This window comes from Episyrphus balteatus, chromosome 4 (assembly GCF_945859705.1).
Source record: "Episyrphus balteatus chromosome 4, idEpiBalt1.1, whole genome shotgun sequence".
Classification (NCBI taxonomy): domain Eukaryota; kingdom Metazoa; phylum Arthropoda; class Insecta; order Diptera; family Syrphidae; genus Episyrphus; species Episyrphus balteatus.
In genome coordinates this window covers 13,582,011-13,598,836 of record NC_079137.1, presented here as the reverse complement: position 1 = coordinate 13,598,836, position 16,826 = coordinate 13,582,011, and the positions used below count along the sequence as shown (strand labels likewise).

The 16,826-nt window shown below is 30.0% G+C and overlaps 1 protein-coding gene across 1 annotated transcript in view; it reads right to left on the bottom strand.

Moving 5' to 3' along the window:
• Positions 1-4,601, bottom strand: part of LOC129918687 (homeobox protein vnd) — a 32,874-nt gene extending 28,273 nt beyond the window's left edge. The window contains exon 1 of the mRNA XM_055999381.1: positions 4,157-4,601. Coding sequence (XP_055855356.1) covers positions 4,157-4,278 — 122 coding nt within the window. The 5' untranslated portion in view covers positions 4,279-4,601. The remainder of the gene's footprint in view (positions 1-4,156) is intronic.
• Positions 4,602-16,826: the final 12,225 nt, after the last annotated feature.

Sequence of the window (16,826 nt, the reverse complement as noted above, 5' to 3'; positions counted from 1 at the left end):
TTCGCGTTCTAACGACCCGTGTAGGTACCTAATGTTAAACACATTCTTTATTGATATAGTTTTCAAAAAAAAAAAAATTCTAATACTTCTAGTATTGGGAGTTTGGTAGTATATTATGTCGTTTTAAAATTTGAACATAATGTACATAGACACTAAAACCGATCCTAAACATTCTTTTCACCAATTTCCTTCTACCTAACCTATAAAATTCAAATAAATCACCCCGATGAAATTTCTAAATTATTAATATGGTTGCAAATCTCTTTATTATTCCGTTATCTGCAATAAACTCTTTACGTTTAATGCTTTTGAGTAGCTAACTAGAAAACCTGTTTTATATGTAAAATTATGAATAGCTAGATTTTTTTTTTAATTTAATTTTTCAAGTATGTCGTTTCTTTTTTATTTGGCAAACCAATTCCCACCACCAAAAACCATCCCACTGCACATCCCCTATAAACCCATACCTATTCCCTGCACGCAAACAATATTATTAAAAAAAAAAAGGTGTCAAGGGTATAATATAATGAAATTAAGGAAAAAACTCTAAATAGGCAATTACTCACTGTGGTGCTTAATGGATATGACAAATCACACATCGGTTAGGTTCAATCCCTAAACAACACCGCACTCTATCTATATGCTTTGCGCAGCTACCTTCATTCGAAACAAATTGCAATCGAAACGTTTAAAGAAAAAAAAAATCTAAAACGCTAAAACCCATTTGTCAAGATTCAATTGCTATTGCTGTCCGGTAAATAGTTGAAGAGAGAGAATGTACTTTCAAAAATACATTTAATTCGATTTTTTTTTTATTATTTCTTTTGCCTAGCTCATTCATTTTTGAGGATTGTTAGGAAGTTACATCCGGTCACAGAGGAAATAATGCAAACACAAAGGTCGCCTTGCTGTCTCTTTCGGAAGAATCTATAGGATACATGAAATACATATAGAAGAGGGGATAGACATATCGGAACCCTGACCTTTTAGACTATGCTGTGTAAATGATAAAATGTTTTTCAAAGTCATAGAGATACAGATACAATACCACAATGGAATTTACTTTGTTTAGTTTTACTCGCCAGCTCACTGTGATTTCCAACACTTATTGGAAGGAAAAACTACATAAGTGCAGGTAAAGGTGTAAAAAAATACACAAGATTGATTGAGGGCCTGGAGAGTCATTCAGAAAACAAGATGCCGATGCTGATGCTGATGTATGAACAGCTTTTGTAAATAGGCTGCATCTTTTAGGATGCATTCGATTCGCATATAGAAAAGGTATGGAAGTTGATAATGAGTGGATCTTTAGAACGAAGTCGGCATGGCACGGTGCGGCGTGACTCTGTTCCGGTTTTGTACTTTATTGAATTTCTTACGGAAATGTGTAATTGTTTTGTAGTTAATAAACATCGAATGACAATTGAATAATATTGGTCCTGGTGAATATCCTTCGTGTAACTTCAGAATATGAAGGAGGAGGAGGTTTTTTCGTGTTCTTCTTGATATTGCACTTATCACCTGGTCATACTTGACTTAGCATCTGCTTGTTGATGATACACAATTAGACGCTAAATTTATATTTTTTTTTGTTAATATTGAAGTTTGAATCTAAGCAGAATAGTGTTTTTCCTGAACGGTTGGTTTTCTGTATATCGAATGCAAGAGTTTGGGATTCTAACTTACGTAAGAGCGTTCCTACATGGAGAAAAGGGCAACTTAAAACAAGATGATGCCCACCTTAAATCCCAATCTCTTAAAAAATACAATTTCCGCTAAAAATAAATTCTTAAATTCTTTTACATTTAAATTTAACTTCCATTGATCTTAATATAAATTTTCATATTAAAAAAAACCGACAAAAAATAATAATTTTAAAATTATCACACTTCAGCTATACTTGTGGTTTATCATATTTTTTCCAACAGTTAGATAGGCTGATCGCCTAGAGTCCCAAAAGTTGTAGGAACTAGGAACGATTTCCAGTGGCTGCCAGTTATTTTAAATTAAAATGTTTCAACATAAAAATAAGATGTTTTACCTCTTAAATTAAATGGATTTCTTTAAAATTTGCACATTCAAGAAATTAAGAAGACCTATAGATACGCTAAATTTAAAACGAAAGTCATGTTGGCAAAAACCATGCAGAAATCCGCTTAATTTAATACCGAATCGGATTATTTTTAAGGTGGTCTTTTATCTCCGTGTATGACAAATCATGTGCTAGATTCATAATAAATAATCATTAAGATTTTTACATATTTTCGTGCGGCAAGTAGTCCTCGGCAAGATATTGAAGAATTCTTCGTTCAAATATTACGAAAACTGAGATTTAAACTTCACATTTTTTTCAGATGCTCTACATTTAAATCCTCATTTACTGAACTACATTTAAGTTGTCCTTTATGAATACTCGAAATAAATCCTATTTTTGTTTTGACATTTAACAACTTTTATCAAAAGTCTAGAAAAAGTGCGGGTTCATAAAAATAAAAATGTATTTTGGCGTGTTTTATACTTATGAATTCAAAGGAACCAAAATAAAGACGAATCGACAACCCTAACGAAATTTATGATTATTTCAACGCATGATATCAGTATAAAAGTTAAATTAATAACTTTATTACAAACCAAACGCCTTGATTACATTGAATAAGTTTAGCATGTTTTAAATACTTGAAAATATTTGTTTCAATTTTATGAACTTGCATCTTCCGTTTGGACCTAGGAAAGCACGAAATAAATTTTTTTTTACCTTTGATGTAAGTTAAAGAATAGGTGTCCCAACAAATTTACAAATAAAAGCTTTAAGCCTATAAAAATTAAGCATCCATTCTGAGGTTGAATTCTTATTTGACTTAACTTATTTTAATTTTGTATGTCTCAAGATGTAGGTAGTTCTTGAGGAAATTTTTTTTTGTAAAGCTCTTCGTTGGATGATTCAATAAACTGAATCTGAACCCACATTTTTGTAAAGCAGGCGTCGCAAAACGCTGTTGAGAATTGAAGCCTTGTTTTGCAAAACCAGATATCCTTTTTTCACTTTTCTCTTCTTTCTTCTTTAATCATCATGATTAGAAATTAGAAAATATTTAATTTTTACACTGGAGTTTTTTTACAAGTACTTTTGGAATTGATAATAATTTCTGTCAACTTAACCTTAAAACTTTAAAAACTTTTAATTAATTACTAATGTCGTTTTCTAAACCAGAATTTAAAAAAAAAGTTATTTGCTTACCTATTAAAGCTTAGCAAACGATTCTGAATAGTTAAAGCTTGTCTTTTATGAGAAAATGGGCAGGTTCAGAAACGTTAGGCACTAAATATTTAGGTAATTTCTCGGTCTCTGATTGGTCAGCTGTCAAAAAAAATCTTTCCAATTTAGGTAATTTTATTGGAAAGCTAACTGGAAAGTTTGGCAAGAAAATTTTCCCTAAAAATTTAGGAAAGTTTTTTTTGTCAACATGACTGCAGATTGTTTTGAATTAAAGAATTAATTTAGCAAAATTAAATTTTTTTGTGTGAAAAACGAGTAAAAAGTGCATTATCGGTTATAATTAATATTATATATTCATTAAAGTTAAGTGAAATTTGGTGTCTTCCCCATGCGATCGGTAAAATTCTTAAGTAAATTTTGAAATTTGACAATAGCATCATATCCAAACTAATTTAGTCAATTTCCTCAAATTTTCGTTCAGAAAATGACGTTGCCTAAATATCTAGTCCCTAATGTTTCCTGAACGTGACCAATTTAATTTTTATTTGAGTTTTGAATCGAAGATCAAAAAATTATTTGAATTACAATTTCGTAACCAACATGTTTTATACTAAATGATAAAATTACTGAGTAAGGCATAGATTTATGACTCTTTTGGGTGCAATAGTGTTTTCAAACTTTTGAACTTTTAATATTATTTTTTTTTTTGTTTTACAAATTTTATTTAGGGCTATTTTTTCAACTGAAGATTAGGAAATATAAATAGAATGGATTATCACGTTGTCAAAATACATCTTGCCAAAAACGCGTTTTTACCGACGGATTTTGTGTGTATTTCAGAGTAAAGTACTAATTACTCGTCATTCATGAGGAAATATATAATTTGGAGTGTCATTTTCAAACTAAGAATGTTTTTCTATTAAGATTCATAAAACTTACTCATATTTATATTCATAATCCGCTTGTATATGATACTCCTGATGCGGGTACACATTGTTGTAATTATTATAAGCACTATATTCATCATAATATCCACAACTTGATGGATTAAAATGTGCCATTTCTGCATAAATTACACAAACTTAATTTTATTTCAAACTATTTTCTTATTTCTTTTATAATAATCATTTATTTAAAACACAATAAAATATCAATTAAAATATTTTTGTTTATAATTTTAATGGTATCAAGAAAAAAAACCAACACTTTATTAGCGATCGCGTTTCAATCTCGTTTCGAACCAAAAACAAAAATAAATAAAATAAAATCGTTAATAATTCTTTTTAAGACTGAGTACTTAAATTTAGAATCAAGACGATCAACCCGTATGCTATCGGACTTCTATCACAAGTTCCACCGAACTGATCCTAACATTTTGAGTATTGAAGTCATAAAGTATTAAAAATTTATTGATTGATACCTGTGATAGGAAGGACGACGTTGATAATAAACATAATACATTATCAGCATAAAAAATAAAATAAAAAAAAAAAACACATACACACAGTGTGCAAAGTAAGTTATCAGACACAGGTAAACTTTGTCTTATCTCCAACAAACGTGTTTTTTTCGTTTCTATTTTTTTTTTTATAAATAATTCTTTTATATTTACTTATATTTTTATTTTTTTATTTATGAATAAAATTCGATATATATGTATTTTGTTGTTGTTGGTTTAGGTTGCATGATGCGATTGGGGAGCAAATTGTTGTTGGTTGTTTGTTATTAATAATGACACAAAACCAAGTTCTACTTATTTTTTTGACTTATTATCAGGGGTGGAATAGAGGAAATTTTAGTTGAGGCTCATTTGATTGATTTGGTATTTTTGGTCAATTTATTTGAAACCAAATTCGTTCGTTTGTTATCTTGGCCAGGTCAGAAATGGGCAGTTCGTTTTGAATTATTTTTAACAGAAACAAATTTTAAATTGAGGGACATTATTGTCCATAGGTTTTTATCAAAACGCACCCTTGTCTGCCAAGGTTCTGAAGAAGTGTAATTAATAAATACAGAAATTATTTACTATATTTTGCAATTTTTGTTATTTGTATTAACCTATAAGATATTTTAATATAAAAAAGTTACACATACGCCACAGTGACCCGCAGTTAAGACGCAAACAAAATAGTTAAAACAAGTTTATACCGGACTAAACAATTACACCAGTGGTTGTTGGCCATTAAATAAATGTCAAAATTTTGCATATGGGATGCGAAGATTTCGAAGCCAGAAAATGGGTAAAGTATTTTTACCCACTAACTCATGCGGAAAACAAATCATAAAACAAAATGGCGGAAGTTGGCGGAAATTATGTAGAACTAAGTTTTTAGGTACCAAGGGCTATTATATTAATTTTTTGTTTATTTTTCTTTTTCAGCTTTCGTGAAGAAACACTTTAAACTCTCACCGTTAATGATCAAAATTAAAAATAGAAACGTTGAAAAAAATATGCTTCCAGTTCTTGTAGTTATTAAGGGGCCTGGCTCACCAGGTTAGGGCTTATGCTGTCAGGGTAATTGCCCGGCCAGGAGTAGGATGTACATAGTTATGGAAAGACTAAAAGCCTCGAATATGGATGGATTTTACTGATGACGAACCCTGGTAACGAAATACATAAAGACAGAGAATAATTTGTTATCTTCACGTGGAAAGTTAGGTCTTTAAATAGGCCTTTAGACCGTTGTATGGCGTTGAATGCGATGGGAAGGGCTGGGTAAAAGAAAGCTAAAAGAACTAGTACGGTGACTGCTACAGCATTAACAAACGCCTCACAACGTTCGGTATCAAGGCTAAATTCTTTATAATAAGCCTCTTTTGCGCTCACGTCCCCATGGAAGAAAAGACTAAAAATCCAACGACTTTTGCTTAGTTGTCATATGCGTTTACTGCATTTCAACATTCATAAAGAAACATGGAAACCCCAAGACGTTAAACATTACTCCAGTATTATGAATTTCCGAAAGTTCCAAGTAGCTAACATAAGGTGTGTTTTTTTATTACAACCGGTTTTAACTTGACAAAAAAAAAAAAACGCAATTTGGGCTAAGCAACAACACCTTAGCTCCTTGGGCTTAGTTGCTTAGCCCGGAGATTTCTCTGGGCTTAACTTTTTGAACAGTTTTAAATCTGTGCTACCGCCTTGACATAATTCGAGGAACACAGCGTGATGTTAGTGGCACTTTAGTAAGCATCGAAGCGGAAGTGACAAAACCAACGTATTGGACAAAACGTCACCACAGGCAGCCGTGATTTTGAAGTAGTAAAGGACTTTTTATACCTCGGCTTCACTATAAATAAAGACAAGAACACCAGCACAGCTCTCAAATTAAAGGAAAAATTATTATTCTTGCTTACCGTTGCGTTGCTACTTTTGTTTGAGAAGGTATTTGACCAGCAAAAGGCTAGTCTGGAGGAACTAAAGTGTCCCTATACAATACTCTTATCGTCCCAGTCTAGTTATATGCTACAGACCTGCAGAGGCATAGACTTTAAAAACCCAGAGGGCAGTAGAGAAAGATCTTGTCTAAGGTGATGTACGCAAGTGGAAAGGGACCTCAATAATTTTACTTTGAAGGATAAAGCTGACTGGGGAAGCTAGTTGGTTAAGGCCAAAATCCACAATGCTTTGTAGTGCCGCTGGAACTGGGCCCTATTGCACCAATCACTTTGCACTTTGCATTTTGCAACTTTGCACTTTAAAATTGCAAATTCTGTTGCACCAAACTCCAATTTGCAAAGAGGAATTTTTTAAAACAAAAATTCCTTATTTGCAAATTTTGTTGCACCAACCACAAATTTTCAAAGTACTTTTCTAAAAAGCGCAAAGTTTTGACAATTTGCAAAGAATTCTTTGATTTCATTGCACCAAACAAAAAAAAGAAGATTTAAACCTTTTTTAACAACGAAAAGAAGTTGAAACTATATACTGCTTTACTTTGCAACTTTTTAAATTACGCAAAGTTCCATTTTTAGTTGGTGCAACGGCCGCACTTTTTGCATTGCAAAAAAAAACATCAAAAATTGCAAAGTGCAAAGTGGGGAACTTTTAATTTTTGGTAAAACACTTTGCACTTTTGCTTTGCAGAAAAGTATTGTTTTGCAAAGTTGCAAAATGCAAAGTGCACAGTGGTTCGTGCAATGGGGCCCTGGTCACCCTAAGGACCTAAGTAAGTAAGTAAGCCAGCAATGGATAGCCTGCAACATTGAAACGCATTACCCAGTGAGCATGCGCGTAGCACTTCTAAAAAAGGGGAATGTAGATTTAGCGCCCTTATTCAACTTTTAAGCCTGATGGGCCTAAGGGCCAGTCCGTTACTCATTTTAATTGATTATATATTTTCGAATTGTCATCTGTCAATATTTGCTTAGCGGGAAGTGATACGTGTTGACAATATTTATTATGAGGAACTGTATTAAATATACTTACCTATACACATATAAATTACTGTCAACTGTCATGTGTGCTGCTGCTGTGCAATGTGCATTTGTGCAGCGAATTTTTCCTTATCAGTCTGTGTGATAACTGTATACCTTGTATCGAGAGAGAGACATTTTATATTTATTTTGTTAGACTTTTATATCTTTTTTTTTTACTCCTTGTTTAAATAAGAAAAATAATATCGCCGATAAGGGTTTTGTTTGAATAAGGTTTTTCTGTTCGCTGACAATTTGTGCCATTAGAGAGAGAGGGTTTATCAATATCATATTATGTAGGTACTTTTCGAAGACAAGTGTATAAGTGGGGGAATAACTGGACTGATTTTTTTTATTTGCAAAAAATGAAAAATGGGGACAAAATTAAATAAGAATTTAAGTACTCTACGAGGTATCTACGTATTTATTATGATTGATAAAAAATAGGGTTTTGAGAATTGCAATTTTATTTTACCTACTTATTATTTGTCTAAGAAAATGAAGGAATCTTTTATAGGAAATGAAACAACAGAAAAAAAGATACTCGTTCAAATAGTATTTTATCAATTTTTGCAGTTTTTAATTAATTTTATTTTGCACTTAAATTGTGTTGTTTGTTATTTGATGTATGTACACAGACATACGAGTTTTTTTTTATTTCTTCAATTAAATTAATATTACGTAAGAAGTTTGTTATTTTAGATAAATATTCGTCATCAATTGACAAAATTAATACATTGTCTGAATCCATTTTTATATGTCAATAAAATGAGATTTTGAATGCGGAAATCCAAGAGGATCCTCTTGAAAATACGATTCCCTTGGAAAAAACTATAGCCAGCCATTTTTAAATGATCGTTTTGTTTGTTCCAAATATTTTATTTTGTGAAATTCTATTAAAATAGTTTCATACTTACCATTCGTTTGAAATCTTGAAAACAAAAATTAACGTACATAAATCTTTTAAACAAAAGCCGGGTTGGGGTCGAAATTCTGTATGTTGCAAAATTTTGTATTCAAAATACTGTATGACAAAATACTGTATGTCAAAAAAAAAGTGCGCGCGCACTTTTTTACATTATCAAAACGATATTTTTTTTACAGAATTTTGATATACAGTATTTTGCCGTACAGAATTTTACAAAACAGAACTTTGCATGGCAGTATTTTGTTGATACAGTATTTTGACGTACAGAATTTTGTATTTACAGTATAATGACGTACAGAATTATGGTATTACAGTATTTTGACCCCACAGAATTTTGTCGTACAGAATTTTGACAAGCAGAATTATGACCCGCTCCCACAAAAGCCTGGTGTTAAAAGTAATTTTTCAAAATTTGTTTTCATGTCAACCAAACTTGCAGATTTCTTCTGTGACTTCTAAGAATTTATCAACTGATCTGATTTTCTTTATTATGAATTATGATTGCCCATGTAATATGAAAAATAGCCTAATATCTCAAGATTATACTATTCAAGTTTTAATACAAAAACATGCACAGATATAGTCCTGTCTATTATCTATCTGCAATATAAATTTCATTTATTTATCTGTTGAAGAAAAAAAGATAAAAATAAAAAACGGATAAAAAAGGTCAAAAAGCTTGGGATAAAAAAAATTGTTTTTCCCGTTATTCGGCAAAAACCATTTTGAAATACCAATTTTTGACACATGTATGCGCACAGTCATAGACTACATGTTTTATAAGCTTGAGATTTTTTGAATGCTACAAAAAATTTCAAAAAATCAAAACTCACCCAAAAATACCCCAAAATAAGTAGGTGTTTTTCAAAAATTCATATTTCGAAACGCTTAAAACTTAAAAAAAAAATCCGTATCAAGGCTTGGCCACACCGGAGGGTACGCGGTAGAGGTACAGGTAACGGTACGGGTATTTGTATGGAAAAAATTCCAAACTGACACATCAACGTTCGGGTGTGGAATTTTTTCAATACAAATATCGTTGCCGCTACCCGTACCGCTACCGCGTACCCTCCGGTGTGGCCAAGCCTTCAGACTCCTAATTTTTTTTTTAATTGTCTTTCGAATGACGTTTTTCAAATTGTCTAAAAAAAATTCCACTACCTATAATCACTACTTTGTCAAAGGTCTACCTCATGTTTTAGTTTTAGAAAACCATTAATAGCTATGTTTTGAAATTTTTAGAATTTTTTCAATACCATTGTCAGTCTTGCAATAAATTTATCTATTGATTAAAAAAAATTCAACTCTTTAAATTGTCGCGTTTAGAAAATAGCCAATTTTTTGAAATTTTGTTTTACCCCTATTTACCCTATTATAAGATGGAATTTTTTAAAATCCATCAAATGTATTTAACTTTAGGTTATTATCTTTCAAATAATAGTTTATTTTTAATTTTTAATTGAAATTTTTGCCGCACTGCGAAAGTGCGAGAGTGGAACGTAAGAAAATGGCGTCACTTTTTTGTGGTGGCTGCCATGGTTCATCGGTTTGTAAGACGTTATCAGTTATCACGTCAAAAAAGACCAACAAAAATTAAAAAATTATCTTCAGACTTCAGCTTTATTTGCAGTTTATCAAATTTACTTCCAACATTGAGATAGGCTGATGGTAAAGCCTAGTGAGTAAACTGTTGTAGGTTCCTAGTGATTCCACATAAAAATAAAATAATTTTCCGCTTAAATTAAGTGGGTTTCTTTTAAATTTGCACTTTCAAAAACTTAAGAAGATTTATCCGCTTATTTTAAAATGGAAGTCATCTTGGAAATAAAATATGCAGACATTTAATGAAATTTTTCTCCGTGTATACATCAATTATTTTATTTTTTTAAGTGGCTTTCAAAATTTTGAATTTTTTTTTCTCGAACTTTCTTTTCATACAGAAATAATGGCATATAAAATAAATTTTATATACACACATAGTACATTTCTTGTGAGATTTCTCAAAATATCAAATCATATCTACCTATTCCTTTTTTTAATAAAAAATCTTAAACATTAAAGCACATTTATCCTAAAATCAAGGACGTAGTAAATCGTGCATTTTACTTGTTTTACCATCACGTTTAAAATAGTTGAACTTCTTATATTTGACGGATGTCATGGGTATAGCCAAAAGTTTGCATAGAAAGAAAAACTTCATTACGGATCAAAATTGCTCTTTTATAATTTAATTGAACAATACCCAACTTGATTGTGAATCCATTGTATATATATTTCTATAGTACAATCAATCGAAGAAAATACTTTAGCGACATCTTTTGGTAGATCTGCACTTCAATTTTCTGCATAAGGTTCAAACATAAAATAAACTAGCGATTCCAGCGGTGGCGACGCAAAACAGAAAATTCTACTTCATGAGAGTACTATAAGAATATAATATATACAATGGTGAATCACTGCGTAGTGCCAAATTTCTTTAACCCCTTGTAACCCAACATCGTAAATTTTAAAATTAATAATGTCAATCGAAAGGGCTTTAGCTATAATAAAACACGTATTTTTTAAAAATTCAATAAATTCATTATTTGCTTAGTTATTTCGAAATTTACGCAGTAAAAAAAAAAGTTTAAATAATTTATTTTTGTATATAAATGCAAAAATTCAAACAAAAAGCTATCTAATATTTATTTTTAGGCGCATTCCTAAAATCCAAAAATAAAACCCCGTTTATGCACGAAAAATATTTTTTCTGAATTGCGTAGATTTTACATAAATTTGCTTGTTTTCCAAAAAAGCCAAACTTTCAACATTAACTGCCAATTAAAAACTATTGGTGCTATTTATTAGAAATATGGCGCATTATTTCCATAAAGCAATTCTTAAAGATTATGTAAGAAGCTTTAAAAGAATACAAATATGTTTTTCACAGCTTTTGGGCGATCTTTTTCGGTTTGTTACAGAAATGTCACATGGGGCTACAAGGGGTTAACAAAGCCACCTATTTTTCAAAATAGGTATTGACCCACGTATATCTGGTGATATCGACGCACTTATATCTGGTGTTTTATTTTTTATTTTGATGACTGTGAAAATGATAAATCAATATTTCCTGTGTCTTTAACTCTAAGGGGCCGGTTATAGCGAGCAGGAAAATGCATCAGGAAAAAAAAAGAAACAGTATAAAATTGTATATTTTTTCTTACTTATCATGTATAGCGATCAAGAAAAGTTATGTCAGTTGATAAACACAAAACCCTTTTTCTGATTGAAATACACACGAACAAGTTTTTCGTTTGCAGTGGAACAGGAAAAATTTGAAACACTTTAGGGGAACGATTTGTTTCATTTTGTTTCAAATGTCAATCAGCTGGCACGAAAAATGAATTTGCATCAGGAAAACAAATAAAAACAATTTTTGCAAAATAGTTCAATTGAAAGTTTTCTTTTCAATAAAAATTTCTTTGAGTCATTTATGATCGATTGATGGTATAGCATTTTTTGTTTCAAATCTAAAATATCACAAAATATCTATTTGAAAATTTTTCCTGATTCATTTTAGTCTAAGAGCCGACAGCAAATTTTGAGAGTGAAGGTATAACCAAAATGTGAGTATGCAGTTTTATAGCCGTATGTGTTCTAATAATGAATTCGAAAGTCTGGCAGCTTTAAATCGCGGCTTTATATTGTTTTCAGGGGGTTGAAAAATGTAAGTTTTCGATTTAATATTAGTAGGCTATATTCAAACTATTTCAAATTCTTTATACAGCAACTGATGCTCTGTCATTTTCCCTAAGCTTGAAGACATCAATCTTGACGATGCGATTAATAGAACTCAAGATATAAGCTTTTTAAGTGGCTTTGTTTTGGAGACTTTTCTGTTTAACATTTTGCTTGTTATTTTGATTTCAAAACTCTCCAAGAAGAGAGCTGATGTGGTTAGTTAAAAAAGCTTATATCTTGATTACTATCTGTCATATCACCGAGATTGAAGTATTGAGGCCTGGGGGAAATAACAGAGCTTCATTCCTAATTATCAGAATGTGAATTTTTGCTTACTTAGCCTACTCACATAAATTGGAAAACTCGCGTTTTTTAACCCCTCGAAAACCATATAAAGCTGCCAGACTTTTGAATTCTTTATTAGAACGGATAAGGCTATAAAACTGCATACTCACATTTTGGTTATACATACCTCCGCTCCCAAAATTTGCTGTGGACTTATTGGTCTATTTTCTTGACCGCTATAACCGTACCCTAAGTAAGCTAATTTCCCTTATTTTTCAATTCTATCGGCTCTTGATCTGAACACGAAAACAAGAATGTTTTCAAACAGATTAGCTGCTCTTACAAGCTATTTGGAAAAAAAATAAATACAAAATTTGGAAATAATATTGAAGTGTGTTATCGAAATAAAAAAAAAAAACAGAGCTAAAAACTACTCCAAATCACAGCAGGTCTTGATTACTATGACGTGTTGAGTCTACTTGTACAATCATTGCATAAGCAAATGTTAACGTTTTGACTGATAATATCATCCTTTTCACTTTCAGCAAAATGGTAAAGAAATCATCATCAATTAATAAATCAATGTACCCACAAATTCGCAATGATGAACAAAATCGACAAACTGGGCAAAAATGTATTTTACTAATTTTACTAAGATTAAAAATAGTAACTCGTAATTTAAAAATTTCCAGTTTTGTCATTTAAATTTTTATGAAGCTTTTTTAACTTTTGGTTCCACCAAGATTGCAAGATAAAATAAAAAAAACAAGATTAAATAAATACATTTCAAAAAAGATAAGTTTTTAGTTAAAAATAACAAGTGAAAACCCATCTAGTACAAAAACTATTATTATCAATTGGTAAATTCATCGAGTCTTTTATTATTTTATTATTGGTTGAATCGTCTAGCTTACCGTTCATTGGATGTTTCTATTTCGATGACTAAGTAAAAGCTTATCGATTTAAACAAAAAATTATTGTATTGTCTCCATTAATTTATTACCTGCTTAAGTTATAAAAAATATATATTTAATGATTAGCGTACTTGTGGATGAGCTGATATGCATGAGTTTAGGAATTTTATACCAAAAAAAAAAAAAAAAATAAATGAAATCACAGCCAACGCGCTGTCCAATTATGAAGTGCTTCAAATAAAATAACACTCTCAAGAACATACTCAAGCTGAAGAGTGCGAAATGACAACAAGTGAACTGGAACCCAAATGATCGACCTCTCGAAAAATGTGAATTTAGAAGAGGGTGCAGTAAATTTTCAACAAGAAAAGTTTATATTTGCTTACATTTATCGTAATAAAATAAATTTACATTATTTGTAACCTTATTGAGGAAAGAATTTTTGAACTGACCCAGTAAATGCTATCAAGATTGTTTCATAATTTAAAAAGTTCAAAAGCTAAGGTTCACGGGTTAGCTTTTGTTTAAACAAAAATTTTTCAATTACACTAGTTTACAAAAAAATAAATTTTTTTTGGACACCAAGTGCCGTTAAACTTTTCGTATAGATTTTAGCCCAGAAAACATAATCTAAAAAAATGTTTATGGATAGGTTTTCGAGATATGACTTTTCAAAATTTCTTGTCTTTTGCATACTTATAGTATTTGGTCTAAGTTATAAACAATCATTCTGAACAGAAAAACCAGCATCTGAAAGCTGAATAAATAAGCAAGAAACACTTGAATAAGTTTTTTGGGTAACTCCAGAAATTTAAATGCAATCTATCACAACATTTAAATGCAATCTATCACAACATTAAAAAAAATCGATTATTTGAAGAAAATGTTTGACAAAAAAAAAATTCTTACTAAAAGAAAAAATCGAATCCACATAATTTTAAATTTTGCATGTGTACAACACTTTCTGAAAAAAAAATAACAAGATACTTTTCTTTAAAATCTATGGATAAAATACAAAGATATGACCATTTTTGTAACGATCAAAATTTTAGGCTCTTTTTGTTACTTTTTGAGTTTTTGTCTATAACTTGAAAAACAAGACAAATTTGAAAATTTGTATTGAGTAGTTTTTTGTAGATAATTATATTTCCTATCGATATGTATCCTTTTAAAAATGTTTAAAATCAAAATATTTGAAAAAAAAAAACTATTCAAAAAAGAGAAAAAAACGACATTTTTGATGTTTTTACTAATTAGTCCATTTGTATCCTTTGAGCATTTATAGATCTTAAACATGAAAGAAGAAAAGAAGATAGGTACTTTATCTTTCAACATAATGGCCTCCAAAATTTAATTCGGCTAAAATTGGATAAAATATGGACGTTCAAAAACTACTGTTTTGGTCTTTTTGAACCATTTTTTTTTTGCTTAAAAAAATGCATTTTCAAAAATTTTCTCCCAATTGAACGAGTGAAACATTCAAAACAAAGGTTTCTTTATTCACAACCAAAAGTTTGTTTGTGGTCTGGTTGCTAAGTAGGGGAGAGTGGGGCTAAATGTAACAGGGGTAAGAATTAACAGCTAAAAAAAGCGATGTTCCTTTCAATATTAAGAAACGCGTAAAGGAGAAAAATGCTCAATTTTTGCATATCTACCGGCACATTTTCTTCAGATGAAGATTAGACGACAGGGTGAGAAGTTACACTAGTGGTGCCCAAAAAATGCATGTTTGTAACTTTTTTTTTTAATTTTATTTTTGGTCTACCTCTTTACCCGAAAAAGATAGAGTGCTAAGTGTTTTTTTGTTATATGCAACTGTGTTTTGGCTCAAATTGCGTGTATATGTTATGTCTATATCAATTTCGCTTTTTTTTTAAATTGATTTTATGTGCCAAATTTCATGCTGGGGCTAGTTGTAACATTTTTCCGGGGCAAGTTGTACCATGTAAAAACCTACCTATACTGAAAAATTGTTTACCTAATATAATTAACAACCCTGAATATGAATGCTTGTAATTGAATTTGTATTTATTTTGAAATTGGAAACACATTTTTGAACCACCACTTGAATTCATAAAGCTTATAAAAGAATTTATGAATTCGAATAACTTTTATTTAAGACTACTGTCAAATTTTCTCTGGAAATCTTGGATTTGCTCCACTTTTTACAAATTTGCACCAAAATTTCATGACTGAGGTTTGTTTTTATTGTTATTAATTAAAAATAAATAAATATAAACAAATAAAGGTATTTTTCTCTTATTTTTAGTTCTTGGTACAACCTACCCCGGTATGTGTTACACTTTGCCCCGTATGTGGGGTAAGTTGAAACAACACGATTTTTTTTTTGGAAGCTTTATTTTTCAACATTACCGTTATGTTTTGCTAAATTTTTATGATGGATCTTGGAGCTAAAACATGGGTCTTTAATTTAAAAAAGGTCTGGTTGACCCACTTTCAAATTTGTAGGAGAACCATCGATTTTAGAAAAAAGTGTTACATTTGGCCCCACTCTCCCCTACACAGTCTTTTGGTATCATTCAATTTATAAAATTTTAGCAAAAGAATTATTTTTGTTCACAAAAAACTTAATTTCAATTTTGAAAAACAATGAGGCAACATTGGCAATTTTTAACATATTATTTTTTAAAATATTTTTAATTAATAAGCTGTTGGGTTGGGTCTTGGGTTCCCTAATAATTTTCTATAGTTTCTCCACTATTAAAGCGTCTTTCTCGAAACATAAATTTGTTAAAATTTCAATTCGTGAATAAATTTAAACAAATACCATGATGTTTTTTTTATTGTTTATTTCTTTAATCAGCACAGGTTTGCTTACTTATTTATTTGAATGTACATACACAAATATTGTTTATGAGTGTTTGAATATAAAATAATATCGAGAAACAAATAATGATTTTTTTTTTGTTAAAATTTTTTGTTTTTCTTGTTTATAATTTGTTTATATACTATTTTTTGTATTTTTTTTTTTTTTTTTGTTTAAGAAAGCAATGCGCATCCACTGTGTTATACATTTTTTTCTTGAGTTTTTGAGTTGAGTTTTGTATTTGTTTTACTATTTTTATGTTTTATTATTAATAATAATGATTTTTGTTTTTGTTTCTTCCTTTTTAAACTTTTCAATATAAATTGCAAAATATAATGAAATTACTTACATATTAGTTTTTTTTTTTCTTCATTTATATGTCATCATTATAATCATCATTTTTTTGTTGTATTTTTGTTAAAGATTATATATATATTATATATATATATATATTTAAACCCAATTTGTTTTTTTGAATTTCTGTAAAGAAGTATATATATATATATATGAAAACGAATA